At 35.2% G+C, this 22,306-nt stretch overlaps 2 protein-coding genes across 2 annotated transcripts in view; both read right to left on the bottom strand.

Annotated features, from left to right (window-relative positions):
• The window catches only part of abca12 (ATP-binding cassette, sub-family A (ABC1), member 12), a 68,602-nt gene extending 56,545 nt beyond the window's left edge, over positions 1 to 12,057 (bottom strand). The window contains exons 1-17 of the mRNA XM_032566939.1: positions 11,794 to 12,057; positions 10,152 to 10,230; positions 9,909 to 10,002; positions 8,023 to 8,158; positions 6,954 to 7,084; positions 6,687 to 6,757; positions 6,117 to 6,287; positions 5,740 to 5,933; positions 5,344 to 5,462; positions 5,108 to 5,208; positions 4,726 to 4,872; positions 3,266 to 3,423; positions 2,713 to 2,846; positions 1,910 to 2,040; positions 1,506 to 1,664; positions 1,135 to 1,343; positions 739 to 872 (exon numbers count right to left, since the gene is read on the bottom strand). Of these exons, the coding sequence (XP_032422830.1) occupies positions 739 to 872; positions 1,135 to 1,343; positions 1,506 to 1,664; positions 1,910 to 2,040; positions 2,713 to 2,846; positions 3,266 to 3,423; positions 4,726 to 4,872; positions 5,108 to 5,208; positions 5,344 to 5,462; positions 5,740 to 5,933; positions 6,117 to 6,287; positions 6,687 to 6,757; positions 6,954 to 7,084; positions 8,023 to 8,158; positions 9,909 to 10,002; positions 10,152 to 10,217 (2,155 nt within the window). The 5' untranslated portion in view covers positions 10,218 to 10,230; positions 11,794 to 12,057. The remainder of the gene's footprint in view (positions 1 to 738; positions 873 to 1,134; positions 1,344 to 1,505; positions 1,665 to 1,909; positions 2,041 to 2,712; positions 2,847 to 3,265; positions 3,424 to 4,725; positions 4,873 to 5,107; positions 5,209 to 5,343; positions 5,463 to 5,739; positions 5,934 to 6,116; positions 6,288 to 6,686; positions 6,758 to 6,953; positions 7,085 to 8,022; positions 8,159 to 9,908; positions 10,003 to 10,151; positions 10,231 to 11,793) is intronic.
• A 2,641-nt stretch (positions 12,058 to 14,698) lies between these two features.
• On the bottom strand, positions 14,699 to 21,904 carry pofut2 (protein O-fucosyltransferase 2). The gene is made up of 9 exons (XM_032567229.1): positions 21,692 to 21,904; positions 20,846 to 21,099; positions 20,601 to 20,745; positions 20,308 to 20,418; positions 19,385 to 19,451; positions 19,046 to 19,171; positions 17,777 to 17,957; positions 17,384 to 17,507; positions 14,699 to 16,254 (listed from the first exon to the last, which is right to left on the bottom strand). The coding sequence occupies exons 1-9, from the start codon at positions 21,865 to 21,867 to the stop codon at positions 16,101 to 16,103; spliced, it is 1,338 nt and encodes a 445-aa protein (XP_032423120.1). The 5' UTR covers positions 21,868 to 21,904; the 3' UTR covers positions 14,699 to 16,100.
• Between the last annotated feature and the right edge of the window lie 402 nt (positions 21,905 to 22,306).

The raw sequence follows: 22,306 nt of genomic DNA, 5'->3' as shown, positions 1-22,306 counted from the left end.
CAAATGACACACGCATCTTTGCGAAAGATAAGACCGTGCACAATCAGTATCAATTCTAATTTATTTTATATTTTTAAGGTTTTTTAAGTTTTTAGATGATAGAAAGGCCTTTACTGGCATTGCAATTCTTATAAATTCTTATAAGATTTTTGCAGCTCTTTATTGGCATTTTTGACAGTTTATTTTTTATGTGACGATCTTAAAGGCTTTAAGGTTGGAAGGCCTGATATTGTAGTCACCCTAATCTTTAGATGCGTTCACAGATACCCTATTGCCAAGGTTTTTTAAAATGTGGTACAAGTGCCACTGGTGGTGCTTGGACTGCCTATTGATACTAAAAAAAAACTAATCGCAATGGTAATAGTTTTTTTTTAAATATAGTTTAAAAAAATCTTATTAACTACAATGTAGAGCTGCTAAAAGTCAACATCCAAAAGAATGAGCTGACCGGTACATTGATATTTGTTTATTAAGAAAGAGAAGTGGAAAACGATTGAGAAACTTTCCAGATCTCCTAGTAAACAATGTTCGGTTAAATTAAAAGTGATTTTATGTTCTTCAACCAAATTATTCTTCTTCTGCAGAGAATATCTTACTGAGCTCTTTTTAGTGGCTCAATCTATAATTGTGCACAGGACATAGAGCCAAGTGGTGTCTGTTTATTTTTTCAAGTCCTTTATCTAGCTTCTTGATGACAGAAGAGAAGAAAAAAGACAAAAGAAAAGCAGCTGTACTCACAGTTTGGTGGGTCTTTTTCAACATCAGGTCTGTAGTTCAGAATCCAGTAAGTGATGTGGAAGTAATCCTTCATGCTGGGCCACAAATCACTCTCCTCAAGCTTTTCTCCCAAGTTTTCCAATGACATGAGGAGACTGCATGAAAAACAAAACCAAAGGCTCCTTCAGATTAACAGTGGAAGTGCATTTTATATTTGTAACATCTTCATGGAAAGTTGGGCCACAACTTTCCACAAGTCTTGTTTTTGGAGCTATGATAATATGACTTCTAAATTCATGAGTTGGAAACAATTCCAGCTCATGGTCATTGTAATTTTAAAGCCTAAATAATATTCTGAACTGCTTTATTTTTAGAGCAACTACAAAAAGAAAGTGCACTGAAAAGACATTGTAAAACCTCTGTTGAAGTGTTTCCTTGTAGTCATGTGTGTGGTGGCCAGGGATCCAGTTCAACCAGTAGTCTTGATCCAGAAGGGTTATGAATCTCTGCAAAAATTCTCCAAATTGCATGCTGGCATTAACCAAGTTGTTCCACTCAGAGAGCATCATGGGAAGTGTCAGGTTAAAGTCTGCTTGGCCTGTAAGGATGTAGTACACTTCTCCTGCCTGAAGGTAAAATATAACATTTTCAAACAAGATTCAAAATAAGAGTAGGAATTACATAATAAGAAGAATATTTAACACACTTTCCTCAAATCTTGAGAATTTAATTTAAAACAATTATACAAATCCTTTTAGAAGTTTCTAAAAATATTGAATGACTTATACCTTTTGCACTACAGGATTCCAGTCCATCAGCAAAGCATCCTTCAGTGCAGGGATGTTTTGAAAGTACATAGATTTCCACACTTCTGCCTTTACAGTCTTGGAGGACAGCAGCCACTCGAAAGGCTCAAAAAGTTCCTCACAATCCTCACGTTCCACCGCCTTAAACAAATACAAAAAAAGTCTGTTGCAAAGCATATATTCCCACTCGTGTGTGACTTGTAGCTATCATATCTACTGAACAAAAGAATATAAGCTGAAAGTGTTGTTAGACCAACTACAGGTCTGTCTTACTTTTGCCTGAGCAGCAAAAGTAAGACATAAGTATAGATGCAATTTATATTTATTAATTTACATTTATTTAGCATAAGAACAAACTATGTTGAATTAAAATAGAATTACCCTACCTCCTCAATGACTTCCATCACACTGTCTATTACCCGGCTAAACCAAGCTGCTGCCTCCGACTGGTTCATCTGCAGCATGTGATAGGTCATTTGGAGATTTTGGGCATCTTCCAGGACATTGCTCATCACTTCTGTAAGTATAAGCAACAAATATATAACGATGAAACACCGGATTGGCTGATAATGTATTCAATGGGAAAGTGTTATCTTATGCTTAAGAAACGGATAATAAAACAAACATTTCCATATTCGTCTTTAATTTTAAGTCAGGATTATCTTTCTTTTATCAGTCCCCAAAAAAAGAGTGCATCCTTGTATTATTCAGCTCTCAGTTTCTCAACACAAAAAGTATACATACTATTCAGAGATGTACAAGTCAATCAGAAAGGTTATCATTATTATAATAGGTGTGTTAATCTTTTACTCATTGGACCTAGTCATTTTTCACTTCATCTGTGTTTAATGAAAGTCTAAAATGCTTTGTGTGTCATAGTTAGATTAAGAATTTGGCATAATCTTAAACTTGTTTCACTTTCCTTTGGATTTCAAAGTTCTACTTCTATAACAGAAACTGCTGTGCAGTTTTCTTCCTTATGTCTTCTGGTTTTTAGAAGAAAAAGCAATTGGACTGAAAGAAAACCCCACCAATAGTATCGGCCTGGTAAAATGGGATGTATCATCATACAACAGTAAATGTTGAAGTGTATGGTATTTACAAAAAACAAAACAAAAAAACAACGTGACAGTGCTGTTACTCCCATAGCACCTGACTTGCTATAAACATATTTTGTTTGTAGTCTTACTTTCAACAGTGACCAAAGTCACCTTTGCTGCCTTCATGGACTGGAAGCTGGTTTTGAGAGCTCTCTGAACAACCTCGTCCAACTCAGGATCAATTTTTGCGATCTCCAGCAGCACTTGAGTGACTCCCATAAACCTGCCAAAGCAAAAAGTCTGACTCATTACTGAGGGGAAATTAACAGTTTCTTTTGTACAGATATGCAACAGCAAAGTCTGATTTAATAAAGAAGTAATTCAAAACCGTCAAGGTTGAGAGGAGAGAGAATATTGAATCTACAATGTATTTGTAGTCGATAGTAGATACAAAGAATGTCAAACACCTTTATAAGATGAAAAATATCCATGTGAATAAAAAAAATCATTGAATAATTTATTGCTATTTCAGTGTCTTGCAATAGGAATAAATACTACCATTCAACATAATATAATTCTATCAACTCTGTACCTGTGAACCTTTCATTTTTGAGATGTTAACTAAATGACCAAAATGTGAAAATAGTTTATGAATCTTGAAATAAATGGCTGCATGTAAATAGGACATGTCCTTGTACTTACAGCTCTGCCTCATTGCTTTGTGGTTCTGTATCTATGCTGCGCTTTGACCTGGAGACTTCCTGTTCCCCTGACGATGAACCTCCCATAAGACTTTGCACCATTTGTCTCACAAAGGACACATCATCTGCCGCCACATGCTTAGTCCATGCCAGGAAAACCTAGGGTTTAAAATGTCACAAAATTTCATTGACTTGTCAAGTAACTGCAGAGGCAAAATGGCTTCCTCTACAATCTGGTACAGTGCACCAAATGGTGACATTTATGTTTGAGTTGGAAATTGTCCCTTTTTAAATAAAGTTCATTATCAGAAGAGGAAATCCTACATATACTTTTTTAAGTAAAACAATTCCACATTAAACTTCTGCTTTAATCTTCAGTATCTGCAAAAGATAAATTAGTAAAGCAAAATGTGTGATACGTACAGAATGGGAAGAACAAAAAATAAATAAATAAATAAATAAACTAAAATCTGTGAGCATCTATTCCATTTTCTAGCACACTTAGCGCATGTGTTACATCCGAGAAGCACATCAAATGAGTTCATTTTCACTGTTTTAACATCAAATGGGCATAAAGTAAAAAGATATAAAGGTTAAGTGATTAGGAAATTTAAAAGATGGACACATGAGAAGTGTAAAGGTAAAATGAATAGAAAGGTGAATAGAAAAGTAAAACACTGGACACACCCATCAATACATGTCAAATTTTCCAAGATCATAGGCATAAATGATGGGGTTTTTTCCACCTACTCAAGGTAGGATACACAACTGACAGCATTCCTGTTTTCAGGTCAGACCAGTCAAGTTAAAATGGCTTCCAAAGATGATAACTTCACCTGGAAGTTCAGTCTTTGCAGCTGTTGGCATAGTCTACAATTAAAATTAATTGTCACAAATTTGATCCATGTGAGAGATGCTACAAATCATTGTGTCAACTGTTTCTCATGGCAGTAAAATAAGAGCAGGCCGGCTGATGTTATTACTAAACTGTGGGCTTTGCATTAGACAAAGAGAGATTTAAAAAAAAAACTGATGCCCAGTCTGACTACAACAAACCTGAAATTAAAGCAGACGTTTTTATTTTCTGCTCAAAAGCTGAGAAAAGTGGTGAAATAACCTAGTACCAGTGTAACTTAGTGGAAGCAATATATGCACATAATTACTTATAATAGCTTAAAATTAATAAAATACAAGATGTGTTTGCTAACATTTTGCAAACATGCATATTTCCATGACTGCTAATTAACTTCTAATTAAATGCACTCAGGTTTCCTGGTCTGTTAGTGGCGGAACCGGAGTTGTCTGTTGTCAGCAGGGTTTTTTTGCATACCACTGGGTCTATTTAGCAACATGACACATCAACAAAAAAAGGGGAAGCAGAAAAACATTCAGCAACTGGATCAATACTAATTTCCCAAACTACCTTTGGTTCTGATTATAACATTTGAAATAACACCCTACCTCTTTTGCCACTTTGTCAGGACAAATCCAACTCAGGAGCATATCCAGGGTGCCTGTGCTGCATGCTGCTGTTATCCACATTGTGTTGTTGCTGTTGAAACACAAGTGAGAGCGCACCATGTCTTTGTCCCACATCAGTCCTACAGCCTAGAATAGGGAGGACAGTTTATTATTATTATTTGTTTATTCAGTGATGAGTGACATAATAAACCTTCCCCCCCAGACATTGAAGATTTGGCAAAACCTGCACTGCAAATTTAAAGTCTTCTAGCTTTTGAAAATGGTTGCTTAACTGACACTCGGGGGCAAAAGCTGGAGGTTTCTACCCCAGCTTAGGCCATATTGGTAACCATGTGCCTGTAGTCACTGGTACTTTGTTTACCTGGTGTAGTGGTATGTGAACCTCCTGTAGAATTAGTTTCACAATGTCACTGACTGAGTCACTCCTTAATGTGACAATGTCTCCAAGGCTTATCGAAACATCTAAAGAGATTTAAATCTCACATTAGCACGACAGTTCAAAACATTTTCACAGCTTCTTTTTAAAGAATTATTAAAACAGCAAGAGATGGTATTCTCTTTATACATATTCAGATATAATATATGTTTTAAAGTTACCTTGTCCGGGCCAATTCTGGACATATTGGATGACGTCAAAGCTTCCATCAAGCACTGGATCTACCTTGAAGATGAAGTCAGCAGAGTCAGGGAAGTTCTGCTGGGTGAAATTCAAAAAGCTAAAGAAAGAACAAGAAAATACAAATCTGTGAGTACAACAGGCAACCAATGAACCAATGCACATGGAGACAAATTAATTGTCAAGGTCATTAAAAAATTATAGGCTTAAAAGAAGGCTAAATATAGTATTTGAAAGCATATACCAGAGCAGAGGTAGTTTGAATAAGGATTTAGACAACTACCGTCTAAGAGACCTGTCTTTTTTGACATAAACCTTCATATATTGTATTTGTAAAATCAAGTTTCTGTGCTTTTACAACAGTAAAATTATATTACCTCTTCATGTTTGTGAGTAGGGTTTGCGTGTTGTTCAGCATGTCTTCAAGAGAATTGGCAGAGAAGAGCTTGGGAAAGGCTAGAAGGTTTTCCCACATTGATGTCTCATTTTGCAGCTGATCAAAAAACATCACTGTCCCTCCTGCCAGCAATAATATCTCATCCGGATTGGTCATCATTAGCTCTGTTATTACCTGAGAGCAAAGAAAAACATCTGAGCTGCTATGCAAAACAGGTTAAAAGAGCCATTTCTCTATTAATTTCAAAGTGGACTGAAAGAACAGATAATCATTTTTAGTTTTTGCACCATCACGAAATTAAAAGGTAACATGTGTACACTTAAGGCCAGATGGTTTAAATGACAAACTGGAACATACCTTGTTCAGTGTTTGAAGTGAGGCTTCTAACAGAGTGTTGTTGGAGTTGCAGAAAGTTACCATAGCATAGGTGATTGCATTGGGTGAGGTTTGGTTCATCCAAGGAAGTGTAACAGTACAGATAGCTTTCTTAAAAATGTTCACTGACTCCATAATTGTGTTCATGGTTTCCTGCAAGACCCAGGTTGGAATTTACAACAGTAAGTCCAACATCCATAAGAAAATATGTATTCGATTCTCTTAAACCAATGTTAAATTTTGGATTAATATATTATAATTACGTGGAACAAATTAAACTCTTAGAAACAGACAATTAGTTTTACATGTTTTCATACATTTCTACAGAGTTACAAAAAATGCTCTTTATTGTCTCAAGGACTTGTATGCACTGGTTTGACTGAAGACCCAGTTTTAGTCATTCTACACTCTTTCAAGCCAGTGAGAGAAGTTTTAGAGTCTCTGTTGTCATTAGCTTATCTATCCTAAAGAGTATGTACATTATATTTCTGCAGAAATACAAACGACTGAGAAGTCTGATATTGTCCTGTCATTACTCTAGCGGACACTCACCTGATCGGGCAGAGAGGTGTTGAAGGGACCCATGAGAGGAACATTTGTATAGTTGGCTCTGTTAGATGAACCTTTAAAATATAAATCCACAGTTCAAGGAGAATGTCGAAGTCAATACAATAATCTGAATACCAAATAATAAAGTCAAATTCCAAAGACTTCTACTTTCCTGTATAAGCAAATCTCAACTAATGGTGTGAGTAATTACCCTCATTATAACAAGAACAAAAACTGTACAACATAAATGTATGTAAAGTAATAACATACCAATAATGCTTTCCATGAACTTAACCAACTTAGCAGGATCATTTTGAGTGTCACTGGGGAAAGCCTGGCTGAAAAACTCCTTTCCTTGCATCAAACCTGCCAATGGAGATGTATTTGGCAAAGGAGCAGACCTGTGAAACAAATAATGAAATGAAATGACATCAGAGTTATATATTGATTTTCAGAACAATAAAATCAATCATTCCCATTCACGGGCACACGTGCGAAATGGTATTTCTTCAACATTAGTAGAATATCGACAAAGTCTTGCGCATATTTGTAATGGGAACACTGCTATTGTCACCAGCTCTACATTAGCTAGTTAAAACAGCCATTAAACAACCCCAAATCACAGAAAGTCCACCACAAATATTTTGAAGAAATAGAAGGACAATTTTTTCATAAGTATTGTGCATTGACTATAACTGAAATGAAATGTGTCCCAAGCTGGGTAATCAATGAGCCATAAAACAAGAGCGAGTATACTAGTCTGTATTGTGCGTAATATTTGTTATTCGAATGTTAAACTGTACTCTTTTTCTAGTTTTTGCATGATTATATATACTTAAATCTCAAAAAAATATAATGACAATGATCATTGATTATTGCATATTTATTGTCTTGTTTGTTGTTCTGCTTATTTTTGTTTATCATGGACCATGTTTGTGTCTGAATAAAAAGAATTGATTGACAATGATAAACAGCATTTTTTGTTTGCTTATAGAACAGTCTTTGAGGGAAAACTAAGGTCAGGCGTTTTATATAGCTAGACACACATTGAATGCAGACAACCTGAGCGACAACACAAACTGGTTTTTCTACCAGCTATTCTCATTCCATTAAAGGGCATTCAACTTGTTTTTTTCTGCTTTATCAATCAACTAAAAAGAAATCTTTATGTAAAAAAAAGCAACGTAAAAAAATTAAACAGAAAAAAGAACAGAAGCAATAAGTAAAGAACTGTAGCCAGAGAAAAAGGATCAGAGCCAGTTTCTTCTATAAAAGATGAGTTTGCAGTGAGCACACAAAGTGTATTCGTAAAGGTAAAATAAAGTAACAGACAGATTACCTTCGATCTCTTGATGACTTTGATGAAGTTGAGTGCAGGCGGGATGTGTTGTGACATCTGCTGTCTGTGTTGCAAAGAAGGGTCTGTAGGAAAGGGAAAAAGCCCGTGCTTGGTAGGTTCCTTGGTCCAACATAACCTAGAAGAGAGTTAGAAAAATTTTATAGTTGGATGTAGATGTTCATAAGCAAAACCTTTAATGAGTATATTAGTAGCAAACTCTAGCAGTTATTTGTTTCTCATGTTTCATTTTGAAAGAACATTTCATGAGAAACAATGTCATGGATAAAAAGTTTTAGTCTATTGAGTCAGTGCTATATCACTTCTATTCCCCTCACTGCAAAACCAACACCACCTTTTGTCAAGAAAACAATCTCAGCTTTGGTACAATGGAAAACAAAAGAAAATGACATGTGACGACCGTGAAGATCAAGTTACTGTCAACCAGCCATCACTGCTAAATTCATGGAACTATGCTTTCCTGGTATTCATTCTGGGGAGCTCATAGTGTTTTCTCAGTGACAGTCACAGTGATTGTGTGAGACATTGTCAAACCCAGAGAAAAATGACTTCTGAAAAACTTGCATTCCATGAAACGTCACAGCTTTTATCTGCTTTTATGTGCCCAGTTTTACTGAGTAAATAAAGTGTTGACACAAGGAGAAGTTAACTGAAGAAAATGAAAAACTCATGAAAACCACATAAGAAGAACAAAAAACTATGTATTCATAAATAGATATGAAATCAGTCTTTGTATTTGTTCTTTTACAATGTAGATAGAACTAAACAAATTACAAATTACATAACCTTTAAAGACACTTAGTCAACAGGGTTACTCATACTTATATATATACTGTATATACAAATACAGTATATAGATATATATATATGCATGTTCTCATGCAAATATAGCAGAAAATGTCCTAATAATATAGTGAATGTCTTTTTTTGTCTTTTTTTCTATACAAACCCACAGAGATGATCAGGTTCCAAGTGTGTGTTGTTATTAAATATAATCTTTTTATAACAGGTTGAACAAACAAAAGGAAGTTGGTCAGCTGTTTAGGTGAAAGCATGTACTCTTTCCCTGGTGTTATTTTTCAATACATTTACAATCCAGATCATGAACACTGATATATTGAAGTATGCAGTTTACTTCATTACCACCATTACTATCTATAATGTGTGTTTTTTTTAAGCTGGAACCATTTCAATACCTGGTAACCAAAACACTAGATCATTTTTCTCCCTCAACATGAAAAAATATTTGACTATGAACACTCAAAGGAATGTGTGTGCCACTCCTATCTTACAGATACCCAAAGGATTTAAATAAATAAAAGCATACAAACAGCAAGTCAATAGTTGCATAGCAAGCTTTATTCTTAAGAGGAGTTGGTGTTTGACATATGTTTGCTCTGATTAAGAAACTTGAAAGTCCTGAAACATCAAACTACTGACCTTTAAGATGTCAATCCAGAGTCCTACACTGAATAGCAGCTCAGGAAGTCATGCAAATTTTAAATCTGGTTTCTCAGCTTTAAGTAAGTCCTTCATAAAGTAACTTTCCAGGACTTAAGATACATTTCCACTAATCCTGTGTTTTATTTTAAATATTTTCAATTAAACATGTTTAGCAACACTTGAAAAGCTATTAGAGATATAAGATACGTAAGATACATTTTATATATTTATTCTTTTTGGGGGGTGAGGGGTGGAAATGTGTAATCTACCTTAAAGAATGGCTAGAAACAGAATAAAACATTGATTCATTAATCTGCCTTTAGAATTCTTATATGATATCAATGTAATGACATTTGATTTCCAATACCTTCATGTGATTTGCTTGGGACTCTGAAATAGTTTATTTGCTCCAGTTTTATACTCACATGTGTTTCTTACAATCGGAGGGAAATGGTTCCGAGTCACAGCGATGAGGATGAAGATGATCAAAGGCCAGGCAATCAGAGTCATGGACCACAACTAGGATGACATCGTAGGCGTCAGTAATGGTAATCAGTTCTAACTACATTCATTTTAAGAAACACAAAGTTACATGAGACCTACTCTATGTTTTTTTCTTAATGTAAATATCTAAGCGAAAGCCTCCACTACATTGGAAAGTCACCCACCGGCTGTCTGATGATGCCCAGTCCATTCTTCCAGAGAAGAAGTTTCAGCTGTCTGAAGAACGCCATGGGACCAGAGAGGCTAAAAAAATCAATAAAAGATAAATATACATTGATTCAGTGACATTCCAATTGTTACTTTTAGGCTAAAATAAATGGAAGTTTATAGAAAGCAGTAGCAATACTGTTTGTTTTCAGCTACAACATATTTATTCTGAAGAACCACAATGGATAAATTATTTCAGGACTGAAAATCAAAGCATGTATTCATAATTAGCCATTGAAATAATTTTCAAACTGTGGTACCAGTACCCTTGGTACTTCATTGTGTTTTAATGGTATCCAGAGGAGATTTTGGTGCTAGTTAAAGGTAAATACAAATAAGTTATTATGGTAATTTATTTCCATTTGTTTTCTGAAGAGTAATATTACTTGATTAACAAACTGAAGCAGGCCATATTGAAGGAACAAGTGCTAGAGGCGGATAATACTGTTTTTGTTTACATCTGAAGTTGGAACTTGGATCTGAGGAAAATCATTAAATCCAAGTTATTGTGTTTCAAGTTCAAGCTCAGAAACAATTTGTCAATGCTCATTGACCACGATTTAATAACAATGTAAATGTCCAAAGAATTAGATTAGGTTTCATAGTATTGTGTGAATCAAAGATTTGATTAGATATAAATCATCAGAAAGGTGAATAAACAGCAACAAGTTTTATGAATTTTAAGCACTCCTATTTCAGTTTCTGAGTAAAAGTTTAACTTCCTAATCAAACAAACCATCTTATAAGTAAATGTTCAGAAAAAGTCATGTGAATTTGTTCCAAGAGTCAGACCTTGTAAGGCAGCATTCCCTGTCATGATGTAATGTTTCCCCGGCATTTATTTTAGGAGAAAAAAAAGAATATTTTCTCCGGACCTCTCCGTAACCTTTTTTTCTCCATTCAGTAATCATCCATGGAACATTTGCTAAAGGTTTTTTTAACAATTTCCTTCAGACTTCCAGTAAATCTGAACCTAAACCTTTAGGGATTGCTCTAAAGGTATGTTGAACGTGTTTTGAAGGTAGTGTGGAGGGGAGCTCAAATTAAGGGTGATGTCAAGGTGGGCTTGACATCATCGTAATTATAGAATTGTATTAGATATATACCACTGTAAACAAGCAAGAAGCTAATCAACAATTCTGGAAATGGTTTTCCAAAATGCCAGGACTATAAAACTTTTCTTCATTTCATTTAAATTGTATTTTATTGACAGGTTACCTTTAAGTACAAAAGCAAATGCAATGCCATGTAATTAAAAAATGTTTTCAAATGATTAATCTTTTATGTAGTCATGGCTACTGGAGAAACTGTATCAGCTGTACCTAGTCTACTTTAAAAGTAATCAATTCTAGGAATGTAAAAACAGATAAATTGACATAAGCATTTTCAAGACATCTTCAAAGAAAAGCATTTTCAACCAAAGTACCAAAGTAATTTTAAAGTAGTTAAACATAATTAAGAAACAAATAAATGAAAGGAAAGTGAATTCTTCTTGTTTTCTTCTTTTTATAAATCAGCATTTAGAATTGATCCATGTGCTACACATTCATAAGCTGTTGCTTAATAATCCAACTTATTGTAAAAATAGTTTTGACCTACCTGAGCACTGTTGTCCTTGTAAATTAGTTAAATTGTTTGCTATCTGTGTGAAGTCCACGGGGTTATTAATAAGGACATCTTGCCGCAGGAGATAACCCCCTAGCAGGATGTCCTTTCCATCAGTCGTTAACTAAAGTAAACTGAGAAAATTTCCCTCAAAACAGGTCAAATCTAAAGCTCAGAACCCAAAACGTTCCCTCCGTGACTCCGCAGTGCTTGAAGCCGTAACAATCCTCACTTCATTAAACGTTCTTAGTTTTCCTGAGAATGATAAGCACCTCCTTTGTGCCAGTAGATCTGTGAAAGGGTGTGTACTCTTGCTGTGTTCTAAACAATGGAAAAAAAAAAAAAAAAACCTCCATTACTTCCTCGAACAAATAGACATACTTAATACAGTACAGTATACAGAACAAGTAGAGGAGCTTTTAAGAACTTATTTAAATTAGAATCAAGGGATTGTATGTTGCAGATTTATAGAGCACTTTATAACATGTATATAAGCAATAATAAGTAAAAAAAATATAATCTAAAATCATAAGGCTATGGGTAAGACATACTCATGGGAAAGGAGATGTGTAACGTGTAATTTAAATTACAGAAGACGAGTTATAAGGCAATCATGCTATTATTCTACATTGTAAAAAGTGGCACAAAAGCATCAAGTTACGCCCAATCATTTTGTAGGCTGTTGTTGAGGCAGTAAATTCTCCAGAGGAATTAGTCACACATTATCACAGGACGAATCCACTGGGATAAATCATTTCCCCTTAATAGCTAAGAAACAAGATACACAAACACTAAATCACTGTAAAGTAACTATCAAAAGAAAGAAAGTATTTAGAAATGGAGTAGCCAACTATATAAAGAAAAATGGCAGGATTTCAGAAAAAAGAAAAACAAAATGGAAAGCACGTAATTTAAGTTGAACCACGTTTCCTTAAACAGAAGTTGTATAGCAACATGGCGCTGCTCTGAAGTTTTATCTAATCCTGGTAAAAGAGCAGCTGTCAGGCAAGCTGAGCAACAAAAACATTCTTTTCATTTCAGCTCTTCTGCAACAACGTGAGCAACTGGAAGCTTCAGGGTTGGGCCTTGTGGAGTGCAGAGGTCATATGACACCTTTGGTTCGCAAAACATCCAGAAGTCATCCGTCATTAAGGTAGATAGACCGGTTTTTTATGCTGATATTATTATGCGAGGGTTAAAGGGTGCCACAGATACAGTTAAGCAAGGTGTAACTACACTCAAAGTTATTATTTTGAACAAGAATTAACTTGTCTTAACAGTGAACAGATTTTGAAGAATTAAGATGGTATATCAAAGTAAATAAATAAATACAGTCATATTAAATAAATTAGAATATTATTAAGAGGCACTTTTTTAAAACTTAATTCACTAAGCCTTTATTTCTGTTCACTATGACGAGCCTTCACTTACACCTAATGCAAACGGGATATTTTAGATTAGAATATTGCATCATACACATAACAAAATCTGTTTTATTACAGGGATGTGGACTTTATGAAAAGTATGTTTCATATCTGGACGTAGGTTATCATTTTCAAATGGTATCTTTAACCTGTTAATCACGCCTCACCAGAATGAATATTCAAATTAAATATGATTGTATACCAAAAGAAGTAAGCCAAACCTTTAGGTTTGGAAATCCATTTTAAAAACAACTTACATTTTTTCTCAGAAAAAATAAAGATGGTTTCATGTAAAATAAATTTTACATAAAGTCATTAAATGTAAAAATATTTTTAATGCAGAAATGTAATCTTTGTAGCTACAGAATTAATTTACTTGTACAAAAATAAGTTTCCATTATTTTTGGAAACTTATTTCCAAAAATAATAAAAACATAAATTGTTTTTAGAAATAATTTATGAAGTCATGTTAATTGCTGGTGTTGGCTGTGATAAAAGTCAGTACTGGTTGCTTTATGGAGATGCTTATTTAATTTGCCAACACGACTTGGAACCTGCTCATAATGCCAATAGCATCACTTCTTGCTTAAATAATCTGGGAATTGATACCTCAGAGAATCTGTGGGATTTCATCAAGAGAAAGATATTTTTAACTATAACAATGTTAGCATGGCCACTGCCTTCCTATGCAATTCCACTCGAAAAAAATTCTCACTTGCAGCACATTCTGAGCTTTCTCCCCTTGACTTGGATTGTCTCCAGTAGATTTTCTCTACAAGGCTAATTAGCGAAAAGAAAGAGAAGTTGTGAACAATTACATTAATTTTCTGTGCTGCTTTTATTATTGTAGTCTGCCAGTAGTTTTGGCAATGGCAGCGGAGGACGTGAATGAAGTGGTTCAATCTGTGTTAGCCACGCTTCTCTCTTCGCGGTGGAGGACAGCTGTTTACACTGCAGACAATTTCCATTAAATTTCTTACGATCAAACTGGCACATTACATTTGTCACGGGAGAAACGTTAGCAATTGGGTAAAATTTAAAACCTCAACACAGTCCACGCCTCCAGGAAGAAATCGTTTCTCAACAGCCAAGAGCCCAGACCCTCTGTATGAAGCAAATAGTGTAGGACAAGGGGCTGGATTTAACCAGGCTGCCACAATGTAATCTTGGAGCTATAGTGTGGGGTGGCAGCATCAAATACACACTATCATTTTGTAAGCTGTTGTTGAGAAGGTATATTTCTCCACTGGGGTTAGTTACACTGTAAACTAGGAGAATCCACTGGGATAAGTCATGTGGGAAAAACAGACTTTTTTTCCTTCCCAACAATTCCCTTGTCTAGTAAATGATGAAAGCTGTTTTAGAATAAGAGTCCACAATAATACAAAGACTAAGGGTAAGAGTTCAGAATAAAAAGCTGAATGGAAAAAATTGTTTGTTTCACATTTCCTTATACAAAGACACATAACTATGAGTATGTTTGCACTAAGCTTTTACTTTATGTCAAAGGGAGTTCCAGAAAGAGGAGCAGTCCGGCTAGCCGAACGACAAACGCATTCTTTCCATTTATCAGCAGAGGTAACAGCAGCTTAGCTACAAAATGAGCAACAGAAAGCTTCACTGTTGGGCCTTACAGGGTTAGCCTATAGGTGACATAAAGCCATTGCTTTGTAAAAGGTTGAGACCGCGTCACCAAGGTAACTATAGTGTTTTCTTTCAGTCCTGCTAATACCATGTGATTTTTATAGTCACAAACATAAAGGTAAAGGTGTAGTTAAAACACCTTATGCAAGAGGGTCATTTTCCAAGACTGCTGATGAGGATTCAGACTGACCTTTAAAATAGGGATATTATGACAAATCAATGTCTTTGAGGTTTATATAATATTATTCCCTCATCAAAAACATACCTGCTTTTATTTGCTTTGATTCTTTCATGCATGTCTAAGAAATTCTTGAATGTTTCATGGCAGCCATTCAGCGGTGGCTAGGTGCTTGCTCTCACAAAGAACCATCTATTTCCACAAAGCTCCTCTGGAAGCAGCAGTCTCAAGCCAAGCTTCTGCCTCACAGAGCACTCCTCCCCGGTCTCAGTTCCTTCAGACTAGCAGTAGCTGCAATTAGCAATCACCTGGCAGAAGTGCACATCTGTCAAGCTCATCTTATGAACTACTTCTCAGTATTTTTGTGATGATGTCATGTCATGTATATATCATGATGTCATGATTTATACATTTTTTCATTAAAAAAATTATAACGGAAAGTAACATGTCTAATTGATAGTGCTATAAAATTTAACTATGTGCCTAGAAAAAAGCATAATACCAAATCTTTAATCATTTTATTTACATTGCTTTTTTAGGAATAAAAAATTTAATTTCAGTTATGCATATACACTTTCTGTAAACAAATCTTTATTGAATGGTAGATCTTTAAGCCTAGCAAGCTTTGGTTCCTTCCTCTTGATGTGCTTTTTATTTTTTTATACATTATTCTTAAAATACTTCAGAATTCTTAAACAGTGAAAAACATTGTTGATAATATCAAATCTAAATCAAATACAGTCATACACTAGAGTCAGTCTCCACTTAACATAATTCACTCCACTTGTGAGTTAGAAATATAACGCATTAAATACAATACCCTTTTTTTATGAAAGATTCACAGACCATCGATCTAAATAAAACTATATACAAATTACATTTCTGAAGCCGACACTGTTGAGCAGCAGAGCTTGAGCCTTTTAAGCACAAAGTTCAAACACAGTGGCCATCTAACACTGAAACCATGAAAAATCCCCAAACAGATCTTTTTTCATAAATCTGTCAGTTGTAATACTGCTTTTGGCACTTGTGCTTCAGAAGAGGTGGAGGTAAAGTTAATAAACAATTTTCCAGTGTGTGGGCTGTTCACATTGTTTCTCAGAGTCTCCACAGAATCGGTTGTACGTGGTTTTGGGATCAAACCCCAGAATTTCTCTTTCTTCGTGAATCCGAAAAGAGAAGGTGGAAACTGATGTCCCAATGAAGAATCTGGGAACAAACAATTAAAGATATAAATTAAGCAAAACTGTGAAGAAACAGCAAATAGAGGAACAAAAGACTATAAAGGTGTTTGAGAATGTCACTTGTGGTGAGAAACTGCATGAGTCACCCTGACCAGCTTATCAAGTTGGGTGATTTTTACTGACGATCTGAAGATGTGGCTGGAAGATCTCAGTACAGGCTACGAGCTTACTATTTATACCCTGAAACACTGGTCTAGTGTAACACAATGATTCAGCAACTTATCAGATGTCCTAAAACAATGCTCTCATGTAACAAAGCAATTCAGTATCTTACCAGTCGCAACTCACCAACTGTACATGTTTTAGTTGTACATGCAGTATTTATAAAATGTGTTTTAGCTTAAAGCCTACCATTTGCAATTTGACCGTAATGCTGATAATCAACAATTTAAATGTGCAATATACCTACAGCTGTTAGTATACTACCACCACCACTTTAGTCATTACATGAAATAAAAGAACAAGTGAAAAGTAATGTGATCTCATTGACATAAACATTCCAAACTATGATGACTGCATTTCACTTAGTTCTGTAATTAAGAGAGGAATTCAACTCTCATTAAACACCTGATCTGGCAATAATGTTTTGCAAGTTTTAGAATTGGTCAACACCTCAGTATTATTGCTAATACAACTTAAAAAAAATTATTGTATAGTTATAATATGGGGTCTAACAGCATGTCAATCACATTAAAAAAGGCTTCAAATGAACATGTAATTTACTTATATCTTCTGGTAAAATGAAAGGTTGGCGGGTCTGTATATGTGTCTGCATATTTAAAAAATGTTACACTGCCTCATTTCAAAATTGTTTGAAATGAGGCAGTGCTTAAGACCGGGGGTCTTAAAAATCGGTAGGGGGGGTCATGGGGGTAACGAGGGATGACCGAATTTTTAGAGATTGACCCCGTAACCCTACGACCTAGGGTTAGCCCTCCAGAATTTTTAGAAAAAGGCCCTTTTTTCCCCCCAAATGTACACTTTTTTGGCCCTGGCCCTAAATAGGGTTAGTAAGCAGGAATTTCAAAGTGTCTACAATTTTTTTAAGCTGTAAAACAAAAAAAAGTAAAGTACAACCTGTCAAAGGAAATTACCTTGCATGAGCACATATCCACTGGTCAATAATAGCCACTCCTCCATCTCTGAGCAGCTCCAGATCCTCTTTGGATGGCTCAAACCGCACCATGTCTGGCAACAATCTTTTCAGCTCTCTCAGTTCTACATGAATAATAAGATCATTACCACTTGCTTGTTCTGTTGTCGTTATAATTTTTATGGGATTTATTTGCTTGTTGAATCAAACATGATCTAAAAGGTTAATGGATTAGATTTTGCATGTAATCAGAAAAAAACCAAATCACAGTTAGTAGAAATAATATTTAGGAACACAGGTCCGAAAGCAATTGGTAATGCACAAATGAATGAAACAAATACACATGTTATTTTGATAGATTTATTTCTTTCAATATAAGCTGCTCTGCCATTACCTTCTCCGTCTGCATCAGTTGCAACAAACACTGTCTGAAGCTTGTGTTTCTTCATCACACTGCGTATCTTTTTGGCTGCCCCTTTCAGGCTGGGCACATCATCTCTGTGACCCCAGATGAAGTCCTTCCTGCGAAGATGAACCCCAATATATGGACCTCCTACAGCAGAGCCAGGCTTGGACTGATAGGAATTTAAAAGAACAAGTTTAAATTGTTGAATTATTGCTAGTTCTGCTCTACATAAGTGTGTTTATGTAGAGCACAGTTATGTAGAAGTGTGCTCTACACAAAGCACAGTTAACACAGTGTTTAACAGTTTTAAGCAGTTAACACACAGTTAACACTGTTAACACTGTTTAACTGTTATGTTAAATATATATATGTAACAATATAGCCTTATGTTACATTAAGCTGCTAAAAAGGTCTGCTAATAAAAAGGCACACCTTCGACATGATGCTGCCAATATTTTTCAAGAGTGTTGCACTATTTCTCTGGGTATTTGTTTTTCCTTCTACTTCACAATTCTACATTATTTTGTGTGGCTTTATCATAACAAAATACATACTGAGATTTGTTGTTGTGTACATGAAAAGATAGGAAAAAGCATTATTCCTTTTATAAGGCCCTACATAATCAGGATATTTTTCAGCACAAGGATTGTGCTGAAATCCCAGCGCTGCGATTTGACACCCCCTCAAATTGCAGAATTTGTTGGTTCAATAAGCAATGAGACAACTAAACTAGGATGGGCAATATCTTATTGTTCATCATCAACTAGGAAAAATAGTATTGATGATCTAAAATGATCTCCAATTGAGATCTCCAAATGTTCTTAAATGCTAAAAACTGCTAGCATGAATGGGACTTTACTGCTTCAAATATCACGAGAGCATCAGAAGGTGTTCTATTGACATTTTAAAATTTGGTCAAATGGAATTATTGTAGACTGAAAGCTGTGAAAAAATATACTCTAACAAAGATTTGTCTCTTTTAGTTTTTTTTTTTTTTTTTTAACTGGCTGAGATAAAATATATTTAGCTGGTTTCTGTTTGTATTTCTAATTGTCCATCTCATGCAGTCATTACTTCTGTTTTCTTGTCAAACAGGGTAGTGGTTATTATATAGCTCAATACATTATATAATCCATCTACTTGAAAGAGACAAATATATTCCCCACAAGGTTGTGAATATGGTTATATGGCAAACATTTCATAACATGAAGTTTTCTAAGAAGTGGCTGTGCGATAATGGGGTACACAATGACTCACTTTCATGCGGGTCCAGTTTTCATTATATAGTGTACGGTCTGTGTCATCTGTGGAGTTCAGATATTTTGCTCTGAAATCATCCCCTATGAGTCGCAGGTGCTTGACGAAAACCATGCTGCGCCGGGTCTAAATGAAGTGAAAAAAATATAAATATCTCTGCATCATCTAACAAGAAACATCCTTTAGCATGCAAATAAAGGACACGTTCTTTCTCAAAGAGAGAAGAGCAATGCCCCAGGATAGGTCGACATTAACCTAAATTGTTATTAAGGAAAAAAAAGAAACAAAAATCAACCTTTCGAAGACCAAAACGTCTAATACAGAGGTAGCGTTACTTACATTCCAGTAGTCTTTTCCAGCATAGTGATCATGTAGGAGAGTCTCTGCTCTGTCAAGCATGACTGAGCTAAAAAAAATAAAAAATACAACATCATAACAATGCCCAAACAAATTGATTCAATCTGAGTTCCAGTAAGGTCAAAGAGAACAAACAGAGACACACCACACTAAAACAACAAAGAATTCAGATCATTCTTCCCTGGACACAAACAAAGGATGGGGATAGGTTACTTTTCAAGGAATTTTTCATCTAATCTTTCTCAGTATTTGATAGAGTACAACCGTTTTTAGTTAGATTTCAATTTTGGCTGATTCTGTTTTTTCCCCCTAAGGACTGCAACACATAAAACGACAAATGTGGTCCAAATAATAATAGCAGTTTTGTATCCCACAGAAAATAAAGAAACTACAAAATAATTTTAATTTATGCATATGCCTCTAACTTTGATCAGACTTTTATTAATTATTGTCAAGATGTGCATCTTGACAATAATTAATTGTTGTGCATCAATGGAATGCACATTGCATTCTTAGATGTGATAAATAAAAAAAACTGTTTTTTTCAGTATTTAGCTGCTGATTACTGATATGTCAGTCAAGGAAAACTGGAGGATTCTGATTTCTGAAAAACTGACTGGAGCATCTTCAGTGCTAAAGTGAGAACATGACATAGTTTCAACAATTTAACAGTAAATTCGATGCAGAAGCATTTCAAATTAAACAAAACTGATTCACCCCATGCTTTATAAGTAATGATTAGCAATGTATTTGGGCATTATGATTTCTATCATTATATCCAATATACTTCAATATTTACTTTTCTTTGGGTTTTATCATTTTTGTGGATTAAGAATGTGCAACGGTATATGATATTTCAGAAAGTATTTATGTTCGTGGAATGTGAAATATATTTGCGGACTTACATTGCTGTGAAGTTTTTCTGAAGAACTGGGGCCATGATGGATGCATGGCCTTGAGCTGATAAACATGTCACATTTCGAGCCCTTGTTTCTTCATAGCCCCAAAACCAGCCCCTGCAGAAACACACAGAATAGTGCAGAAAAAGAGCTTGTTTCTACATGTCTGATTAAACATTTCATCAAGATAAATTTATTTACTTGACATTTATTCTTTATTACTTCTACTGTGCTCTCAAGCTGGTGTATATTACACATATAGCGTCTTGGTCATGGACTATATTGTATTAATTTTTTACCTGTAGTAACCCTGTTTATCTTTGGTGTACAGTAGCTTCTCAATGCATGCACGCTCATCAACTTTTTCCTCCCATCTTCCATCAGTCCATCCCTCGGCATAGTTCTGTAGCACAAGCACCTGGTCTATGAAAGGGCCTCCATTTTCTAAATTGAAAAAGGGAAAAAGTTCTGTTCGGCACACTGGATTTGACATTTACATTAACAGTAGTTTAAAATGTTTAAATGTGCAAATTGGTGTTCTCACCAGCAATAAATTCCTCATACTCAATAACAGGTACGTTGGCTTGCAGGCTGGTCAGGCTGAAGAACTCTCCCCATGGGATACGAACCTGGTGGATATCAGGACTTTGCCAGTGATAGAGTCGACCCCAAGGGGGGAGGACCAATACCCAGTCATCCCCTTCTTTCCTCAAAGTCTTGACCAGTGAGGCCATGCGGATGTAGACATCTCTTCGCAAATTAAACCCTTCAGGTGGGTTTATATCATATAAAAGGTACCTGATATGTAAAAAGATATATAGACAGATACATTTTAGTACTAACTTTACAATTATATCTATTGTAGATCAAGTCTAAGTTTTGCTTATAGTGTTCTTACAAATCATAAGATTAGGTTTGATCAAATACTACACCTTTTGAATAATACACGATGGACAACCCCCCTCCAAAAAAAAACAACAAGATTTCAACTGTTGCAGGCAATTTTACCAGTTTAGGAACGAATTAAGACCAGGTTTAGATTAAGGTCTATGAAATAATATTTAATCATTTATTCTCTATGTCGAATACATATACAGCACAATGATGTTTGGTTAACCTATGTAGGCATACACATAAAAAGGGTTTATAAGTCGTAAAGGTAGAAAGAGATCAAATTAACAACTTTTTCAATAGAATCGTGTATCTCTCGTCAGAGACAGAGGGCTCGAATAAGCTCATGAATGCTTGATGGACACGAGATAAACACGCACTTAAAAGTCGAAGACTGTTGCCAAATAGTGATGTACAAATCAAAGTAAACACCTACTAGTAAAGAAAAAGCGACAATCTTCAATTTAGCATTTCTGACAAGCTAGGACAATAAACTCACCGAAGATCCCTTGCTGCAGAGATTGACACTGAAGCCGTGCGGCTCGCACTGAACACATCTTCGGATTTTATTGTTTCTAATGCTGCAAAAGCGACGAAAACAGACAAAAGGAAAGGGCTAAACGAATGCGTTGGTGCCACACATATAAGAGGTATATGCAGTGGGCTATACGCCATTTTTCTTCCCAGCCACGCATTTCCGGAAGCTGGGAAAGCGTCTGTAGTTGCCGAGCAACTACCAAGAACTTCTTCTTCTTCTTTTCTATTATGGGGGATCACAAACAACTTTCAGATGAGTACGTCACCTACTGTACATTAGTGTGTAGCAACATTACCTTACATCCATTCAATTCTATTTTTTTAATTTTGCATTATGAAGATAGATATTGCTCTCTTTAATCTAAAAGTATCCTGTACGTTTCCTTCAGTTACCAATATTCATTTAAGCCTCCATGCATGTCATGTCCTTGTTATTTTTCTTAATCTCTCCTTTTCAGGCTCATTTATGCAATTCATTAATACTTGTTCTACATTTTCTTTCTCTCCACAACCTTCATATTTATAATTTTTCCTCCCAGTTAGACATAAAATGTCATTTAAATAGATATATTATAGA

The sequence above is a fragment of the Xiphophorus hellerii genome, chromosome 7 (assembly GCF_003331165.1).
Source record: "Xiphophorus hellerii strain 12219 chromosome 7, Xiphophorus_hellerii-4.1, whole genome shotgun sequence".
In the NCBI taxonomy this organism is placed as follows: domain Eukaryota; kingdom Metazoa; phylum Chordata; class Actinopteri; order Cyprinodontiformes; family Poeciliidae; genus Xiphophorus; species Xiphophorus hellerii.
The sequence above is the reverse complement of the archived record's forward strand: the minus strand, read 5'-3'. Positions and strand labels throughout refer to the sequence as shown.

Bases quoted from the DNA above. Each gene is read 5' to 3' on its own strand.
- pofut2 (XM_032567229.1), bottom strand. From the start codon at position 21,867: ATGGCGTATAGCCCACTGCATATACCTCTTATATGTGTGGCACCAACG. The intron at 19,452-20,307 runs GTAAGTCCGCAA...TATTTTTTTTAG, and splicing joins CAGAAAAACTTCACAGCAAT to CTCAGTCATGCTTGACAGAG. The intron at 17,958-19,045 runs GTGAGTCATTGT...AATTCCTATCAG, and splicing joins AAAACTGGACCCGCATGAAA to TCCAAGCCTGGCTCTGCTGT.